The 18,491-nt window shown below is 36.7% G+C and overlaps 4 protein-coding genes across 12 annotated transcripts; 3 read left to right on the top strand and 1 right to left on the bottom strand.

Moving 5' to 3' along the window:
- Nucleotides 1–25: 25 nt before the first annotated feature.
- Nucleotides 26–10,727, top strand: XID (myosin XI D; the record flags this gene model as incomplete). 8 transcript variants are annotated; one of them, NM_001336439.1, is made up of 43 exons in its annotated part: nt 397–453; nt 744–866; nt 962–1,105; nt 1,279–1,424; nt 1,514–1,670; nt 1,780–1,838; nt 1,929–2,088; nt 2,206–2,355; nt 2,424–2,560; nt 2,645–2,791; nt 2,882–2,983; nt 3,293–3,350; nt 3,444–3,545; nt 3,659–3,696; nt 3,783–3,909; nt 4,015–4,185; nt 4,264–4,395; nt 4,498–4,607; nt 4,718–4,778; nt 4,931–5,108; nt 5,201–5,406; nt 5,521–5,640; nt 5,921–6,019; nt 6,106–6,318; nt 6,391–6,543; nt 6,664–6,813; nt 6,902–7,069; nt 7,150–7,229; nt 7,293–7,352; nt 7,471–7,564; nt 7,642–7,701; nt 7,798–7,875; nt 7,962–8,132; nt 8,256–8,408; nt 8,530–8,706; nt 8,791–9,144; nt 9,233–9,303; nt 9,401–9,497; nt 9,585–9,641; nt 9,740–9,796; nt 9,922–10,002; nt 10,087–10,163; nt 10,255–10,369. In NM_001336439.1, 43 exons carry the CDS (start codon nt 397–399, stop codon nt 10,367–10,369), a joined length of 5,250 nt encoding a protein of 1,749 aa, NP_001324209.1. The 8 variants fall into 8 exon arrangements, with proteins under 8 accessions (NP_001324212.1, NP_001324210.1, NP_001324209.1 ...); NM_001336440.1 differs by having other exon boundaries at nt 7,150–7,239; nt 7,303–7,352; NM_001336434.1 differs by having other exon boundaries at nt 26–515; nt 7,150–7,352; nt 7,471–7,585; nt 7,681–7,701; nt 10,255–10,727.
- Nucleotides 10,728–13,696: 2,969 nt separating this feature from the next.
- LCR49 (low-molecular-weight cysteine-rich 49) lies at nt 13,697–14,281 on the top strand. Its single transcript, NM_001036393.2, has 2 exons — nt 13,697–13,817; nt 14,010–14,281. The coding sequence occupies exons 1-2, from the start codon at nt 13,733–13,735 to the stop codon at nt 14,165–14,167; spliced, it is 243 nt and encodes an 80-aa protein (NP_001031470.1). The 5' UTR covers nt 13,697–13,732; the 3' UTR covers nt 14,168–14,281.
- A 1,058-nt stretch (nt 14,282–15,339) lies between these two features.
- Nucleotides 15,340–16,992, top strand: YUC7 (YUCCA 7; the record flags this gene model as incomplete). The annotated part of the gene is made up of 3 exons (NM_128882.2): nt 15,340–16,038; nt 16,164–16,535; nt 16,676–16,992. The coding sequence occupies 3 exons, from the start codon at nt 15,340–15,342 to the stop codon at nt 16,898–16,900; spliced, it is 1,296 nt and encodes a 431-aa protein (NP_180881.1). The 3' UTR covers nt 16,901–16,992.
- Nucleotides 16,568–18,461, bottom strand: AT2G33220 (GRIM-19 protein). 2 transcript variants are annotated; one of them, NM_001336433.1, is made up of 4 exons: nt 18,123–18,461; nt 17,608–17,679; nt 17,386–17,526; nt 16,568–16,906 (listed from the first exon to the last, which is right to left on the bottom strand). In NM_001336433.1, the coding sequence occupies exons 1-4, from the start codon at nt 18,335–18,337 to the stop codon at nt 16,810–16,812; spliced, it is 525 nt and encodes a 174-aa protein (NP_001324708.1). In that variant the 5' UTR covers nt 18,338–18,461; the 3' UTR covers nt 16,568–16,809. The 2 variants fall into 2 exon arrangements, with proteins under 2 accessions (NP_001324708.1, NP_565761.1); NM_128881.4 differs by lacking the exon at nt 16,568–16,906 and having other exon boundaries at nt 17,133–17,526; nt 18,123–18,460.
- Nucleotides 18,462–18,491: the final 30 nt, after the last annotated feature.

Genomic DNA, 18,491 nt, shown 5'->3' with positions numbered 1-18,491 from the left:
AATCCGGTATAATTGCAGGGGTAATTTCGAGATCATCAAATGTCTGACCTGACACGCCTACGTGGATTCTCTTTTCTCTTCCTTTTTCCAGAAACGAGGGAGAGAGAGACGAAGCATCAAACAAGGCAAAAACAAAAAAAAACCAGGAGAGAATATTCCGAGGGAAAACGCGAGAAAATTTCTTACGTTCTGCGAGAATCTCCAGCTTTCCTGGGGAAATATTGGAAGGCAAAAGCCGAAGGGTTTAAGGTCTCTGTAATCGTCGGAGAAATTTGAAATATCGTCCGTAAAACGTGAATGTAGTCTTAATCTTCCGCATTTATAACGTCGATCAGAGATTTTGAAGCTAGTAGAGAGAGAGAAGCGTTTTGTGTTTGATTTATGGTGTTTGGATCCATGGTGTGGAAACACCAGCTGATTGGGTTCTCAGGGATTTTTTCTAATGTTTCTCCCGTTGGAAATCTTTATTCGGGATCATTTCTAGGAAAATCAGACCAGATTTGGCCGTGATAATGGTACGAGTCTCTCTTCTCTTATCTGCATTGCGATTTCTCCGTGTTCTTCATTTTTACCTTTTTTTTTTTATCTTCTGTAACCATAATTGCTATTTGAGCTGATTTTTATGTTGCCCCTTACATTTTAGATTTCATTATAAGATGTGTCTAAAAGAGAACAAAAGAACCAGCTAATGAAGCTTGACAATATTTTTTTTATTTGTTTCTAATATATTCTACTTTAATCAGGCTTCAGTGAAGGTAACTGTGGGGTCACAGGTCTGGGTGGAAGATCCAGATGAAGCCTGGCTAGATGGAGAAGTTGTGGAAGCTAACGGTCAAGAGATCAAAGTTAATTGCCAAACCAAGACGGTTAGTCCCTTTTCTCCAAAGCAACGAGACAATGTGTTAGTTCTTAAGGTACCTTAAGAATACATTGCTCATATTTGTGATGCATTTGTTTGTAGGTTGTGGCAAAGGTTAATGCTGTCCACCCCAAGGATCCTGAGTTTCCTGAGCTTGGTGTGGACGACATGACAAAGCTTGCGTATTTGCATGAACCAGGGGTTCTTCTCAATCTAAAAGCCAGATACAATGCAAATGAAATATATGTACGCTTCAGCATGTAACTCTTGTCAGTTTTCCTTCTTTCATTACACCCACTTATGAATTCTATGATTATCTCTACCATTGTTTTGCTGAAAATTACTGCACAGTTATAGCAATATCATTAATATTTCTCTGAAGTGTTTGTAGCAAGCTAATTTCTTCTTGATGGTTACAGACATACACAGGGAATATACTGATAGCTGTGAATCCCTTTAAAAGATTACCCCACCTATATGGAAATGAGATAATGGAGCAATATAAGGGCACAGATTTTGGCGAGTTAAGCCCACATCCTTTTGCTGTTGCTGATTCTGCATACAGGTAATCTTTTGTTGCATAGATGAAACTTTAACTAATGTTGCACTATCATTTTTTTTTGGGCCTCACCATCATCAAGAATATAAATTTAGAAAAATGATCAACGAGGGAGTAAGCCAGGCGATCTTGGTGAGTGGAGAAAGCGGTGCTGGGAAGACAGAGAGCACAAAAATGCTCATGCAATATCTTGCATACATGGGTGGAAAAGCTGAGAGTGAAGGACGATCTGTCGAACAGCAAGTTTTGGAGGTAGATAGTCTGTTTACAATGCATCTACATTCTTACTAGAGACAGACTCACTGAGTTTCTCTCTGTAGATATCTTCTTATTCTTCTCGTATTATGATCCTGTTATGCAGTCAAATCCAGTTTTAGAAGCTTTTGGTAATGCAAAAACCGTCAGAAACAATAATTCAAGGTGGAATGTCATTCACATTTCTTGATTTTTCAAGTTTATGTATGTTCTTGAAGTCAACCTTGACATATGTAGGCAAATCTCATATTGCAGTCGTTTTGGTAAATTTGTGGAGATTCAGTTCAATCATATGGGAAGAATCTCAGGAGCTGCTATTAGAACATATTTGCTGGAGAGGTCACGAGTTTGTCAAGTTTCTGATCCTGAAAGAAACTATCATTGCTTTTACATGCTTTGCGCTGCGCCAGAACAGGTAAACATGGTCCCTTGTATGTTTACATCAGGTCGAACATATGAAGGCTCTGTATGTCCAGTGCTTGGCCATATATGGGATTCATACTGAAAACTAGCTTCTGTTCTGAAATTTCAGGAAACTGAGCGGTATCAGTTAGGGAAACCAAGCACATTTCACTACCTAAATCAATCGAATTGCCATGCATTGGATGCAATTGATGATTCCAAAGAATACCTAGCTACGAGGAAAGCTATGGACGTTGTTGGAATTAGTCCTGAAGAACAGGTACCTTTTGTTTTTTCATTGACATGATCAGCAATGAGGATAACTCTTCTTACATTTTACTTTTGTAGGATGCAATCTTTCGGGTAGTTGCTGCTATCCTTCATCTAGGAAACATTGAGTTTGCAAAGAGCGAAGAATCAGATGGTGCAGAACCCAAGGACGATAAATCCCGGTTCCATCTAAAAGTTGCTGCAAAACTTTTCATGTATATGCTTCACTATTATGTGTTCTCGGATTACAGGTTTCTTGTCAATGGGAGGTAGAACCCTGATTGCTCTTTTTTGGGTAGGTGTGATGAGAAAGCTCTAGAGAACTCCTTGTGCAATAGGGTGATGGTGACTCGTGGTGAAAGCATTACAAAGCCTCTTGATCCCGGTAGTGCAGCACTAAGCAGAGATGCTCTTGCCAAGATTGTCTATTCTAAATTGTTTGATTGGTAGGTTTACAATAACGGCTTCTTTCTTAAGGGCTTATTATCAATCCTGGGATATAAAGTTTTGAAAGCTTACAAATTTATTGCTCCCAGGCTTGTGACTAAGATAAATAATTCCATTGGCCAAGACTCAAGTTCTAAGTACATAATTGGAGTCCTGGATATTTATGGATTTGAGAGTTTCAAGACAAACAGGTGCTTAACCGGTACGCTACCAAAATGTTCAATTTCCTTTTTCGAGTTGATTTATAAACTCCCTATACTGCTTCCTGCATGGCTGCCTATATGCTCTCTGATTTAGTCTTCTTCAAACATTGAGCAGATGGTTTGTTATTGGATTTCTTAAGTTTTAGCTACTTAGCTAGAGATTTTTTTCTGGTCTGGGACAATATTATTATTATTCTCATAATTGATTGTTCCTAGCTGTTATATGGTTCAACTGATAGCAGTTTTAATGCTTGTGTTACAATTACAACGTTGTCTTTCTCTTTTCACATTTTGCAGTTTTGAACAGTTTTGTATAAACCTGACAAACGAGAAGCTGCAGCAGCATTTCAATCAGGTTGGAGACTGAGGTTCTTTTCATATTTTTGATTCTTGATTGATCTAATTTTATGCTGATCCATATTCATGCATATGTTCCTCTCTTCTACAGCATGTGTTCAAGATGGAGCAAGAAGAATATACTAAAGAAGAGATTGACTGGAGTTACATAGAGTTCATTGATAATCAAGATGTCCTTGACCTTATAGAAAAGGTAAGTAGTATCACAATGAGTGGTGTTGGAATCTTTATTCCGTTTTCTAGCAGTTCCAGTTTCATACATATTTATTGATTTCTAGCACCTAATACAGAATTGTTCAATGTCAGAAACCTGGTGGAATTATTGCTCTTCTTGATGAGGCTTGGTAATGTACCAAAGCGTCATGTTCTTTCTTCACTGATTTCTTTTTACTTCTTCAATAAGTGGCTGAGTTTGTGTATGCCTCTACAGTATGTTCCCAAGATCAACACATGATACACTTGCAGAAAAGCTATACCAGACATTTGGTAGCCACAAGCGTTTTACCAAGCCAAAATTGGCTCGTACAGACTTTACCATCTGCCATTATGCTGGTGATGTTAGTGATTTAATTTACTACAGAAGTTTGTGCTTAAATGTTTGTCTTTAAGTAATGGCAAAAATGTCAATGTGGTGTAATGACTGTATTGATGTTCAACTTCAGGTCACTTATCAGACTGAACTATTTTTAGACAAGAACAAAGATTATGTTGTTGGAGAACATCAATCTCTCATGAACTCTTCAGATTGTTCCTTTGTCTCATCGTTGTTCCCAAAATCGCGAGAGGAATCGTCCAAATCATCAAAGTTCTCATCAATAGGCTCTCAATTCAAGGTCTACTAATGATGTTAAATTCATTAAATTCTTCTTATATTGTTTTTCCGGTGATTCTCACCATGTTATAAATTACAGCAACAACTACAATCTTTGCTCGAGACGTTGAACACCACAGAGCCACACTACATACGTTGTGTTAAGCCAAATAACGTTCTTAAGCCAGAAATATTTGAGAACGTTAATGTTCTGCATCAACTTAGGTGTGGGGTAAGCTTAATGTTTCAGAGAACCATATACTGTTATTTTTTGCAACTGCGACAATTTTTCGGTCTTTACGTGATGTTGTGAAGCATACTTTTCTGACCTCAGGGGGTCATGGAAGCCATTAGGATTAGTTGTGCTGGATATCCCACTAGAAAGCCTTTCAATGAATTTTTGACCAGGTTCCGAATTTTGGCCCCAGAGGCAACGGAGAGAAGGTAGATTCTCCAATACATATTTTGCAGTTAAATTCTTAGCCTAATGTTAAATAGACGTTAAGGTTTTAGACTGATATAAACCTTTTCTCTCTGGCCTTAATATTCTATAGCTTTGATGAAGTTGATGCTTGCAAAAAGCTTCTAGCAAGAGTGGACCTTAAAGGTTTTCAGGTGCGTTTCCATATACTTATCACACAGTTCCTGGATTGCTGCCTTTACATTGTGATTTCCAAAAAAAGAGATACAAAGGGTACAGGCAATGCCACTTCGGATATATTGCCTGGTTACACTGCACAAGATTCATTAAATTTTTTAAATCACAGATAGGGAAGACAAAGGTGTTTCTTAGGGCAGGTCAGATGGCAGAACTGGATGCTCACCGAGCGGAAGTTCTTGGGCATTCAGCAAGGATTATACAGAGGAAAGTCATTACGTATCTGTCTCGCAAAAAATATCTGCTGTTGCAGTCCGCTTCAACTGAAATCCAAGCCTTTTGTAGAGGTAATACATGTTCTATGCGATTGCTCGTCGGGTAGATTATTGGCGTCAAATATAGTTTCATGTCTAACAAGGCTTCTCCCAACTCATTTCAGGACATATTGCACGCGTTCAGTTTAAGGCCACGAGAAGAGAAGCTGCTTCTGTGAGAATTCAGAAGCAGGCACGGACATATATATGTCAGACAGCATTTAAAAAGTTGTGTGCTTCAGCTATTTCCATTCAGTCTGGGTTGCGTGCAATGGCTGCTCGAGTTGAATTTCAATACAGGACGAAGAGAAAAGCAGCGATTATTATTCAAGCAAGTTTAAAACCTCATATTGATGATAAAGATCTCTCCTTTTTCGTATCTTAAAGATATCAAATACTTGAATTTGTTTGTGTATCAATAACATGTGTGTTACTGATTCCACAGAGTCAAATCAGAAGATGTTTGTGTCGACGGCGGTATTTGAGAACGAAGAAAGCAGCGATTACCACTCAATGTGGCTGGAGAGTGAAAGTTGCACACCGAGAATTGCGGAAGCTTAAAATGGTGACTTTCTCTCTTAGCTAACAATAAAAGCTCTTTCTTTCTCTAAACCTAATTTATACGATCCTACCTTCCATGAGATGTACGTGAATATTCAACATGATTGTCATCAAGATGTTGAAAAATTGTATACTTGTGGATTGGAAGTTTCTCTCAGTATTTTTTGAATCTTTTAAGGTTCTCTTTTGAGAGCTCAAGTTGATGATCTATAGTCAATTTTATGTACAAATTCACAGATTCGAATGTATCCTGAGATTTCCTAAGATATTTTTTTGTCTTCCAGGCTGCTAAGGAAACAGGTGCCCTCCAAGACGCTAAGACTAAGCTAGAAAAGGAAGTGGAAGAACTCACTTCATGCTTAGAGCTTGAGAAACAAATGAGGGTACACATCTCAGAACTTGCAATAGTAGATCTTTTGTTGATGTTTCCCTTTTCTATGTGAAGCATCTGATCTGCCTACTGATGCAGATGGAGCTTGAGCAAGTCAAAACTCAAGAAGTCGAAGATTTGCGGTCAGCTTTAAATGATATGAAACTTCAGCTAGGGGAAACTCAAGTAACCAAAAGTGAGGAGATTTTGAAGTTGCAGTCTGCTTTACAAGATATGCAACTAGAATTTGAAGAACTTGCTAAGGAGTTGGAGATGACAAATGATCTTGCTGCCGAAAATGAACAGCTCAAGGTAAGGTCATAAAGATTTTGAAAATATGATCGTGGTTTCTCTGTCTTATTTATTTTCCTTCTAACTTCTAAGGATTTGGTGAGCTCGTTGCAAAGGAAAATTGATGAATCCGATAGCAAATATGAAGAAACAAGTAAGCTAAGTGAAGAACGAGTAAAACAGGAGGTTCCCGTCATTGACCAAGGTGTAATTATCAAACTCGAAGCTGAAAATCAAAAATTGAAGGTAGGATTTCAAGATATTGTTTTATGATAGACGACCCAGATTTGTGGCAAAAGCGGTTCATTTGAGATTTCAATGTTTTCTCTCGGTAATTGATATCTTAACAAGTACAACGTATCGTAGGCTTTGGTCAGTACATTGGAGAAGAAAATCGATTCATTAGACAGAAAGCACGACGTAACAAGCTCAAACATCTCAGATCAATTGAAAGAGAGTGCTTCATCTGATTATGAGATGTTGAGTAATCTTGCAGCAGAGAATGAACGTCTGAAGGTAAAGTTACAGTGACATAGCTCCACTCCTGATTCTTTTTAAGTTTTAGGTTTGTTTTTCCCATTGTTCTGAGTATGACTCTTCTCAGGCACTTGTGAGTTCATTAGAGAATGAAAATTATGAAAACGATGGAAATGATTCACCAAACGAGCAAAAGGAAGGACCACAGATGCTCAAAGAAGAGATATTAGCAGAAGATTTTTCGATTGATGATGAAATGACCAACAAACTTGCTGCTGAAAACAAAGATTTATATGTTAGTTTTCCACAAAATGTATTCTTCTCCATTAAAAGTTTGTGCGTTATGTCTCTCTTAAATTTATTGAAATTCTACAGGATCTGGTAGATTTGTTGGAAAGGAAAATAGACGAAACAGAGAAGAAGTATGAGGAAGCAAGTAAACTTTGTGAAGAGAGGCTTAAGCAGGTTGTGGACACAGAGAAGAAGTATGAGGAAGCAAGTAGACTTTGTGAAGAGAGGCTTAAGCAGGTTGTGGACACAGAGACAAAACTAATCGAGTTAAAAACATCTATGCAAAGGTTATCGATTTGCATTCTCTATTTTCCCAAAGTTTCAATGTTTCAATCTTTTCTTTGCTATTTATTTTCATTTTCAACAGTATCTATGTATGCATTACTTATTTACTCCTAAATTTAGGCTAGAGGAAAAGGTATCTGACATGGAAGCAGAAGACAAAATTCTTCGGCAGCAAGCGCTACGTAATTCAGCTTCCCGGAAAATGTCACCTCAGGTGTCATTTACAAGACCACCTGTAAAAACCCTCTATTTTCCACTTCTCATATTCTTTATATAGATTATATTTTCAAGAAAAGTCTTGACCTCTTCGTTTTCATGTACCTCTTCCAGCCTGTGGAGAACGGACATCATGTAAGTGAAAACTAGATGAATTGTTCTTGTTTACACTTAATCATCTTCGCAAGTTTTTGTTACTATAGAATTATAATAGAAATCTCTTTCTTACAGGAATCATTTGCTCCTATACCATCAAGAAGGTTCGGGGCAATGTCTTTTAGACGATCTCAGATTGAACAACAACCCCATGTATGTGCCTAACTAATACAGCAGTCATAGTACTGTGATACTTGTTTGAATTGGTCAATTACTTATGTCATGTTGTTATTATGCAGGAATTTGTTGACGTCCTACTCAAATGTGTTTCGAAAAACGTCGGTTTCAGCCACGGAAAGCCTGTTGCAGCATTTACAATCTACAAATGTCTCATACACTGGAAACTATTCGAAGCAGAGAAAACCAGTGTCTTTGACCGTATTGTTCCTATTTTTGGTTCTGCTATAGAGGTAACCTGGAAGTTTAAATAGTAATCGCTTTATAGTGTTTATGGTCAAAGAATCATTGGAAATATGGCGTCTTGAATACTACTTCTCAGAAGGTTTAATCAATATGCGTTGATATACTTTCAGAACCCAGAAGATGATAGCAATTTGGCTTATTGGCTAACAAACACATCTACACTGCTGTTCTTGCTTCAAAGAAGCTTGAAATCTCATAGTACAACCGGTGCAAGTCCGAAGAAACCTCCTCAGCCAACTTCTTTTTTTGGGAGGATGACACAGGTAACAAAATCCTGTTTATAGACTCTAAGAATACCTTAAGCATACTAATGGCCATAAAGCTTTAACTTAAGGGTTTCCGTGTCTTGTGGGATTTCCTCTAATATGACTTCCATATGTTTAGGGTTTCCGTTCACCCTCCTCGGCCAGCCTTTCAGGTGATGTAGTGCAACAAGTAGATGCTCGATATCCTGCTTTACTTTTCAAGCAGCAGCTTACAGCCTACATTGAGACTATATATGGGATATTTCAAGAGAATGTGAAGAGAAAACTCGCACCTGTGCTTTCGTCCTGCATTCAGGTAGAACTATTTATGGTTTCCTTCAGATCATGATCTCTGCTAGATAAGGTCATCTCACTTATTAGTTCTCAACTAATGGATCAGGGACTGAAAGATTCATCACATGAGTTCTCTGCAGAGACTTTATCAGCTGAGTCATCTGAACAGAATTCACCAGAAAAGCCATCTGAAGAGAATCCACCGGAAAAGCTGTCTGAAGATAATTCATCAGGAAAGCTGTCTGAAGATTATTTAGCAGCAAAGCCTTCTGAAGATAATTCACCAGCAAAGCCATCTGAAGAGAACTCACAGGCAAAGCTATCCGAAGTGAATCCACAGGCAAAGCCATCCGCAGAGAATTCACTGGCAAAACCATCTGAGGAGAATTCACCCACGGAAACTTGGCAAGACGTCATTGGTCTTTTGAATCAGCTTCTCGGCACATTGAAGAAAAACTACGTAAGAACTTTTCTGTATTCGAGGATGAAAGATTGTGTTTGATTCTGTTTACTCCTAGATTTCCACTCTGACAAACTTCTTCTTTCAGGTTCCTCTGTTTCTTGCTCAGAAGATTTTCTGCCAAACATTCCAAGACATCAACGTTCAACTCTTTAACAGGTAAAATATTTACATTCCCCCATCAACCTTTAACGAATATAAATCACCTAACCCACCATCAGCCAATAAACTTAAAGCTGTAATCTAACTAATGCAGCCTTCTGCAACGTGAATGCTGCACATTCATCATGGGCAAGAAGGTGAATGTCTGGCTAAATGAACTAGAGTCTTGGTGCAGCCAGGCAACTGAAGATGTAAGTTCAGTTGTTTTAAATGATTCTAGTAACCAGACAGTTTCAATCGCTTGATTTCACTTGTCGATTAAGTTCTCCTGAATGCAGTTTGTAGGATCTTCTTGGGATGAACTCAAAAACACAAGACAAGCCTTAGTGCTATTGGTCAGTTTCTTATGAACCAAATAACATCAACTTAATTAACATCACAACACTCTTGCTTCTTTCTCGTTCCTGAATGTTTCATCGTAATCCTCTTCCAGGTTACAGAACAGAAGTCCACAATTACATATGATGATCTAACGACTAACCTCTGCCCGGTAACTACTCTCTGCTTCTCTGATCTGAAAAAAGTCTTTAAATATTATAAAACATGCCTGGAAAATGGTTAGGATTTGTTGTATTCCTCATCTTATGATCTTTATATCTGTCTTTAATCTCTCAGGCTCTTAGTACTCAGCAATTGTATAGAATATGTACCCTCTGCAAAATTGATGATCACGAGGATCAAAATGTATCTCCAGACGTATGTTTGCTCTCAACATTTCTCAGATAAACCAAATTACATATTTCCAATCTCTACATCGGCTTCATATATCTATGGGTGCAGGTGATTTCCAACTTGAAACTTCTAGTTACAGATGAAGACGAAGACAGTCGTTCCTTCTTGTTAGACAATAATTCCAGGTATTGAAGATTTCACAATACGCCTAAATTTCTCTAAATTGTTCAAACATCATCACCATAACCTCTTGAATATTGTCTTGGTGAAACTCAGCATCCCCTTTGCAGCTGATGAAATCTCGAACTCTATGCAAGAAAAAGACTTTACCAATGTAAAACCAGCTGTGGAACTCGCTGATAACCCTAACTTCCACTTTCTGAAGGAATGAGACCTATTTACTTGGCAATGAAATTGTATAGTAATCCCTTGCACAGTTTTACGATTTGTAGAATCTTGATCGATTTCGTCGTCTAGGCTTTAAGAGGGCATGTTGAGCTCAAGTGTAGGGATCGCTCTCTTCTTTTGATTTGATTCTTATACGTTAATTATCTTCAGGGTGGTGGTGGTGGTTAGGTTAAAGCCAGCCAGTATTTTACTTGTAAGGCAAGAAACTTCTCTATGTAGAACAAACGTTAGTAATCAGTTTTGTAACCTTAGTCCCTTATTGGGTCAGAGATTCATAATTGGCCTTGCGATATTGTTCAAATTTGGAGGATCTTTTTGCATTTTACTAACACTAATGTTTAATACATCAATCAAAACGAGAAAAAAAGTGGCAGTAATTAATCCAGTATCGAAGATAATAATCCAGGCTTTTTATTTTATTTTTGCTAAAAATGTGAACATGTCATTAAAAATGAAAAAAATTAGGATTGACTCACAAAAAAAAAACATGGAACAAAGAATAATCAGTCCGTCGATCAACAAATACAATAATGTTTACAGAATCAATGAAGTGATAAAAGATTTTGAAGAATTTCCAAAAAGACGTCTCAAGGAGGAAGAAACGAGATGTCAAACGGCGATGGTCGAATCATTGAAAACCAAACAAAAACAAGTCTTTCAACACGGTAGCCCGGGAAGACTGAACCAGAGATCATGAACACGCACTCAACATGTGAAAGCATCTCTTAGATACGACCATGAGCTTTCTCAAAGTGGAAACAGACGAACCAAAAGAACAAAAGCGCTAGCTCACTCTACCAAGATCATTTCCCAAGGTTGGCTAGCACAGACCAAAATCCACTAAAACAAACCACGCTAACACTCCTAAGTTAGCTAATTGACGACAAACCAAAGCACTAGCCATCTCCAATCATCAACACAGTAAGGTAACATGCATTATACATGTTTGAATCTTGATAGGGACACATCAATGACAGTAATATAATATCATTATATTATATGTATCGGTTTTTAATATAGTTATGTTTATGGTAGTTTTAGACATTTAAAAAGATTGTTGTAATCGTATGAAAAAAAAAAAAGATTGTTGTAATTTAAAGTAGTGATATTATTTGAAAAATACTAACTTAGAGGATACCCTATTTCTAATTTTGTTTTTCAAAGGAAGATGAAAATTGATGGAATGGGGTTATAGTTAACTAAGTTAGTTACCAATGGTAAAAACACCTGATGATGAGTCTGAGTCTGAGTGTGACACTGAGGAGGAAAAACATGTGAATCTGATCACATGGTCTTCCCATACTCTTTTAGTTATTACAGTTATGGAGGTTTGTTTGCATTTATCATCTTCTATTTCTTTTGTCCCTTTTCTCCATCCTATAATATTTACATATACATGCACGTATATCTATAAATGTGTTTGTGCAATGATTTTGCCCTAACAAATATTGTGAACCAAGTGTTTTTCTTTTAATTTTGTTTGGGTTGATTCCTCAAAGTTAAGCCGACGTCGCAAATGCAAAAAAACTATATTATCTTTTTTCTTGTTAATGTAAACTATATTATCTTATCATATGGTGATCGACTACATATAGCCATATATATCTATGTGTGCATGTATGAATTCATTATTTGACCTCTTTAAATATATCTCTTAATATGATCCGCTCCAGTATTAAAGAACCTATAACGATAATTACCACTAATTTAGTTAGGAACAAAATTGTTCTTTTTTTCCTGGTTATTGTTGTTGTTTTGGTTTAAACTTTAAAGTAGTATACGTATATAATCGTTCATTTCAAACGTTATAATGTGTTCTAATGATTGGCTATAATCTATTTATAATGTACGCATATTCCCAGCACGTGATTTGACCAATATATTTGTCTGAGTGTGTGCATATGATGAGAAATGGTTTGGTCGCTTCATGGAAATAGTCGAATTATTTACTGCATTACCGAGTACTATTACATTTCTATTCAAATAAAAACGAAATATTACCTATAGCTTTTAGCATATCTTTGTAACTGAATCCAAATTATTTTTAACTGGATTCAAATTACGATTGTATTAATTTTTTCTTATCAGTTTTTTTTCAGCTTATATAGAAGTTGTTTATATAGAACGCAATGATCACAAGTATTACTTTTATAATGTATAAACGACTCTCAAGTATGCGATAGTTTTATTAAATCTAGGTTGTTAATTACTTGCTAGTGGCTTAACAGTTAACACTGGGAGTCTGGGAACACTCTTTTAGTTTTATCATTTCAAAAAGGACAATAGACCTACTCATGACTCATCGATAGAGTGAATAGTCTCGTCATTCCATGGAGCCATGAATTTCATAATTATCAACTAAATCTAAAGTTCATCTATGAAACTAAAACTATTATTAAGGCTAGACACGTCATATGCATGCATCTATACACATTTTCCTTATATTAAACTTAAAAAGGAACTCTAGATTTTGGTGAGAAAAATCTTTGCCCGATTCAACTCCACTACGTACATATATCACTCTCTCGAATCTCGATCGAGGTTTCCTGAAGAAATCTAGTTTTCATAAATCATGATATTAGTTTCTTACACAACATGATTCGATATTATCGATGTGAATCATTTATAATAGATTGCAGAGAACTATAGTATCCTAAGAAGTTATGAAGGATATAAAAAGATAAACAGAAAACGTAAAGAAAACAGAGTAGTTATGTTGTAGTTCATCCATCATTGGGTGTGTTGGTTATTTAATTTCTACTGGCAAAACTCAAAAGATATCCATTTCACTTTTTCTGTGTGGATTCCAATGCATATTTTTCACACACACATATGCCCTATTATTTTTACACAAAATATACTAAGAAATGTTTATATATATGGAGTAGATATATATTATTAACAAATATGAAAGGCTAACTATGAGAATCTTTTGATTCAATATTGTACTACTTGATCAAAAGGTTCTTAATGATTTACTACTAAAACTAAATGAGATTTCTTAACTTATTATAGCAAGACGATAAATGTTTAAAAACAATGAAAAAGTATTGAGATTGTTTTGGAAGTAAATGATACGTGTTCAATCTCAAGATTTTTAATGTTAATTAATACTTATTCAAATTATTTTTACCCAAAATACGATGTTGAGAAAAATGAAAGTATTTTTATGGTAAAAATATAGAAAAGAGAAAGATCTTTATCAAAAAGAAAATAGAAAAGAGTGGTACAATGAGATCTTTTGGGATTTATGTATTAAATTCCAAGATTAATAGTTCTATAAATAGGGGTTATTCAGGATCCAAAAATTACAGACCATTTTTCTTCAATAGACTTAAAAATAATAATGGGTTTCACAAAAATCGTAGTGACTTTCTTTCTTGTAGTTATGTTGGCTGTTTCGTCGTCCTCCCAAAACGCTATGGCATCAGGTACTTTTTTATATATAATAATAATGCACCTATAGTAACTAAAATTAGTTAGCTTTGATCATGTAAATTTTTAAAAGCGATATAAAAATGGAGAATTTTGAGAATTATCAAAGAATATGAATTTTTGAAAATGTAATTTGGCATGTTGTGGTTGTAGTTAGATTAATGTGGAGTTTGTGTATATATGTGCAGAGATCAAAGCAAAGATCAATGGACTAGAATGCTTTAATACATGTACGCCTTATTATGATGATTATAAATGCAATGTGGACTGCCTATCATCGGGCTACCCGGCAGGAGATTGTCATATCGTGTCTCCTTCTCAACCTAAAAAATGTTGTTGTTATTAATTAAAATTGATGATCCGGTAATTTCCTTATGTTTTTCCTTATAACTATGAGAAGCATGTGGTTAATTTCTCTTGTAATAAAAATTCCATGAAAATAAAAGCCATCTTTCAAATACACAGGATGTTCTAGATTAGAGGTGAAAACAATAATACAAGAGGAATAATTGTGTAAAATTATTGTATCACAATATGTACTGATATTTCATCATTGCATTAAAAGAGGAATTGACCAAATTAATTTAAACATGAAGAACCCAAATTTTACACTCCAGCTGCACATGAATAGATTTCACATTTCTCTTTCAGCCTCATGTTATGCGTATCTAACCCTAGATTTGGTTTGTGCATTGATCGATGTAGATCTTCTTAAAACATTCCAAATCTATATGATTAACTTATCACAAGAACAATGTGTTTAACTTTAGTATGGTATTTAACAATTTGTTTAACTTTAGTATGGTATTTAACTAAAAAAAACTTTACTATGATGCTCTTCGGACGTAACACTTTGCGTCTAATGAACGGGATTAAAACCCTCGGTTTTAGGTTTAATTGAACTCATGAGAGTGGTCGTTTTCTTGAAGAAACAATAGAAAAGCTAAATGGACCCATTTATGATCCTGTCTCTTTTTTTAATAGAATGTCTGCTCCTTTTTTCTCAAAGACCGGATTACCGGATTAGAGAATTCTCATATAGTATATGTGGGTTTGTATCCGAGTGGTGACACAACGCCGATTCTAACACAAATCATTCGGATACATCATACATGTTTTGGTCGAATATAACACAAACCATTAGGACACAACAATAGTTTAAACACAAGTCATTAGCCATGATGTAATATAATTTAGGCAAAACTTTTCAATAAGTGTCAGTTTCATTCTTATAATTATAATCCGGTATATGTATATTCAAGTATTGATCTCTTCATACATAGCTTAAATCAATTAATAAATGCGGCTACAAGCCAATCATTTAACCATTTAGAAGTTAAATTAAATGGAGTAAAATAATCAAATAATCATCTTGAGAAATAATTTTTTCAAAAACAAAATTCCAAATTGCGTAAAGCTCTTCTCTATATAAACCCTTTCCCCTCAATCCATCTATCATCATTACATCTTTTCTTGCCCTAAAAGTAAGTATAAATACACTAAAAAGCTCCCAATAAGATGTGTAATAACAATAACACAAGTTGTGTCAACATCTCAAGTATGCTTCAGCCTGAGGACATTTTCTCCCGTCGTTGCATCTGGGTGAATGGGCCTGTCATCGTCGGTGCTGGCCCATCAGGCCTAGCTGTCGCCGCCGACCTGAAACGCCAAGAAGTTCCGTTTGTAATCCTCGAGCGAGCTAACTGCATAGCTTCTCTGTGGCAAAACAGAACCTATGATCGTCTCAAGCTTCATCTCCCAAAGCAATTCTGTCAATTACCCAATTTACCCTTCCCCGAGGATATCCCGGAGTATCCAACGAAGTACCAGTTTATTGAGTACCTTGAGTCCTACGCTACCCACTTTGATCTCCGCCCCAAGTTCAATGAGACGGTCCAATCAGCTAAATATGACAAGAGGTTTGGGCTGTGGCGGGTCCAGACTGTTTTGAGAAGCGAGCTGCTCGGTTATTGTGAGTTCGAGTATATATGCAGGTGGCTCGTGGTGGCGACGGGAGAGAATGCTGAGAAAGTGGTGCCGGAGTTTGAGGGTTTAGAAGATTTTGGTGGTGATGTTCTTCACGCTGGAGATTATAAATCCGGCGAGAGGTACCGCGGAAAACGAGTTCTCGTAGTTGGATGTGGAAACTCAGGCATGGAAGTCTCTCTTGATCTATGCAATCATGATGCGAGCCCATCAATGGTCGTTCGAAGCTCCGTAAGTAAAATTCAGTAAATTATACCCACCAAGTTACGAAAAACAGAGCACCCTGATTCTTAGTAGCTCCTCTGTTTAAAACAGAGCATCTGATAGTTATACTCTGTTTTTCCTTGTTCGATCAGGTTCATGTATTACCGAGAGAAGTTCTTGGGAAGTCGACGTTCGAGTTAAGTGTAACAATGATGAAATGGATGCCGGTTTGGCTCGTGGACAAGACTCTTCTCGTTCTCACAAGGTTACTTCTAGGGAACACCGATAAGTATGGGCTCAAGAGGCCTGAAATTGGACCGTTAGAGCTGAAGAACACCGCAGGTAAAACTCCCGTGCTAGACATCGGAGCCATTTCAATGATCAAATCAGGAAAGATCAAAATCGTAGCGGGAATAGCTAAGTTTGGTCCGGGAAAGGTCGAACTCGTGGATGGTCGAGTTCTGCAGATTGATTCAGTGATTCTTGCCACTGGTTACAGAAGCAATGTCCCTTCATGGCTTAAGGTAGACAAAAGTATTATCTTTTTCAGATTTTTGTCTCAAAAGATAACATTTTATAGGACCATAGAATACCGGTATTGATAGTTATGGGAAGTTTGATAAAAACTAAGACGTTGATTGGTGATTGATTTATTGTTATGCAGGAAAACGACTTGGGTGAGATTGGGATAGAGAAAAACCCATTTCCAAAAGGGTGGAAAGGGAAGGCTGGATTGTATGCGGTGGGATTCACCGGAAGAGGACTCTCAGGTGCATCGTTCGATGCAATGAGTGTAGCTCATGACATTGCCAATAGCTGGAAAGAAGAAACTAAGCAACAGATCAAAACTGTCGCTACTCGCCACCGTCGTTGTATTTCACACTTTTGATTTTCACTGTTTATACGAAAACATATATGAGAAGAGGTAAAAAAGAGAGGATCGATAGTGTTATGTGATGTGAAAATCAAAGAGATAAGCCCACTCCATGAGAGTATAACTGTGAAATGTGTTTGAGCTTATTTTCTTGTAAGGAGGATGTGGCTCCATGTATTTAACGTATTCTTTAACATTCCAACTTATCTTTTGTTAGCAAATGTGTTTGATTAGAGCTGATCTAGAAAGTTTAAAACATGATTAGTTTAAACAAAATATATGAACATGTGTCTGAAACTGATTTCGTCATTGACAGAAATAAGTGAATGAGGGAAAAATACCGAAAACATTCCTCCGTACCGTACCAGCAATACATGAACTGTGTATGTATCATTTCTCTTATTATACGATGGAAATATAGAGACAACAAACATCAAGGTTCTAAAATGCTTAAACAAACATTCATTCATCATCATCAAAAGGAGCCATTGAAATTTTACCAGACATCAGGACGAAGCTCTCCGGTAGCTGGAGGCATCCAACGACCAGAATTGTACACGTTTTCACCGACTTTCCATCCAGGAACATCCTTCATCACATCCGCCTCGTATTCTAGATACTTCTTCCACTCAGACACAAACCTATTTACAAATCAACACGTGGTGATCCAATGTGAGAGTTTGTACCACACAAGCAAACATAACTTCTTTTGTGAATCCTACCTTTCATCTTCTTCAGCTTGAAGAATCGGTAGAATTGCTCTACGTGCAGCGTACTTCTCTTCCTTCAACGCCCTATCATCACAGCAATCTTCATTAAAACTTTGGAGTTGATACATTGTGCTCATTTTGACACTTTTGTCATCATTATGCAATTGAGAGTCTAACAATAGAAGACTATTAGAGAATGTCACTTACACACACCAAGAAAGATAACACTGTGTTGTCTTATTCGTTGCAAATTACTCCAAATCGACACTAATCAAGCTAAATAACTCACAATGTGACCATCTAAAAACCAATATGCAACTAACCACTAGTATATCATCTTGCAATTTGATTGCTTTCTTCATCACAGCTCAAGAGATCGTTAATTAGTAACCAATTTCGAGACTAACCACACAAATTTATAAGCATCAATCCCAAATTGTCTTAAGATTCAATCCCAAATTACTCAAAATTTCACAATAGAGAAAAGCCTAACCAAACTCAAATTCCACATCTCATTATCTAATTACCTGCGGATTTTGTTGCCCTGACCAACTTGGTACATGCCCCAAGCAAAAGCACCGGAAACGGTAAGGAAAATAGCCATGGCGCTAGGTCCCGTGTTGGAGATCCGGCGAGCATATCGGACCGGCGCGAATCCACCAGGTGGTGGACCATCCTGAAGCAACGGCATATCCTTCACACTCGCCATTCCTGGCTTCTTCCTTATCATCGCCTCCGTCATCTTCTTCCTCGATTGATCCCCAAATCGATCTTTGATTCGTTAATCAGTGTGTGTTCTAGGGATTCTGAGAAAGACAATCAGAAATGAAATGAAATGAAAAATCTTTTTTTTGGTGACTTTTTTTTTAAAATGTTGTAATAATGAACTGGGCTTT

The sequence above is a fragment of the Arabidopsis thaliana genome, chromosome 2 (assembly GCF_000001735.4).
Source record: "Arabidopsis thaliana chromosome 2, partial sequence".
NCBI classification, from domain to species: Eukaryota; Viridiplantae; Streptophyta; class Magnoliopsida; order Brassicales; family Brassicaceae; genus Arabidopsis; species Arabidopsis thaliana.
This window is presented reverse-complemented; position numbering and strand designations above follow the sequence as displayed.

Bases quoted from the DNA above. Each gene is read 5' to 3' on its own strand.
- LCR49 (NM_001036393.2), top strand. From the start codon at position 13,733: ATGGGTTTCACAAAAATCGTAGTGACTTTCTTTCTTGTAGTTATGTTG. The intron at 13,818-14,009 runs GTACTTTTTTAT...ATATATGTGCAG, and splicing joins CCAAAACGCTATGGCATCAG to AGATCAAAGCAAAGATCAAT.
- AT2G33220 (NM_001336433.1), bottom strand. From the start codon at position 18,337: ATGACGGAGGCGATGATAAGGAAGAAGCCAGGAATGGCGAGTGTGAAG. The intron at 17,527-17,607 runs GTAGGATTCACA...ATTTGTAAATAG, and splicing joins CAAGCTGAAGAAGATGAAAG to GTTTGTGTCTGAGTGGAAGA. The intron at 16,907-17,385 runs GTAAAATTTCAA...TCGTATAAACAG, and splicing joins GAGCTTCGTCCTGATGTCTG to TGAAAATCAAAAGTGTGAAA.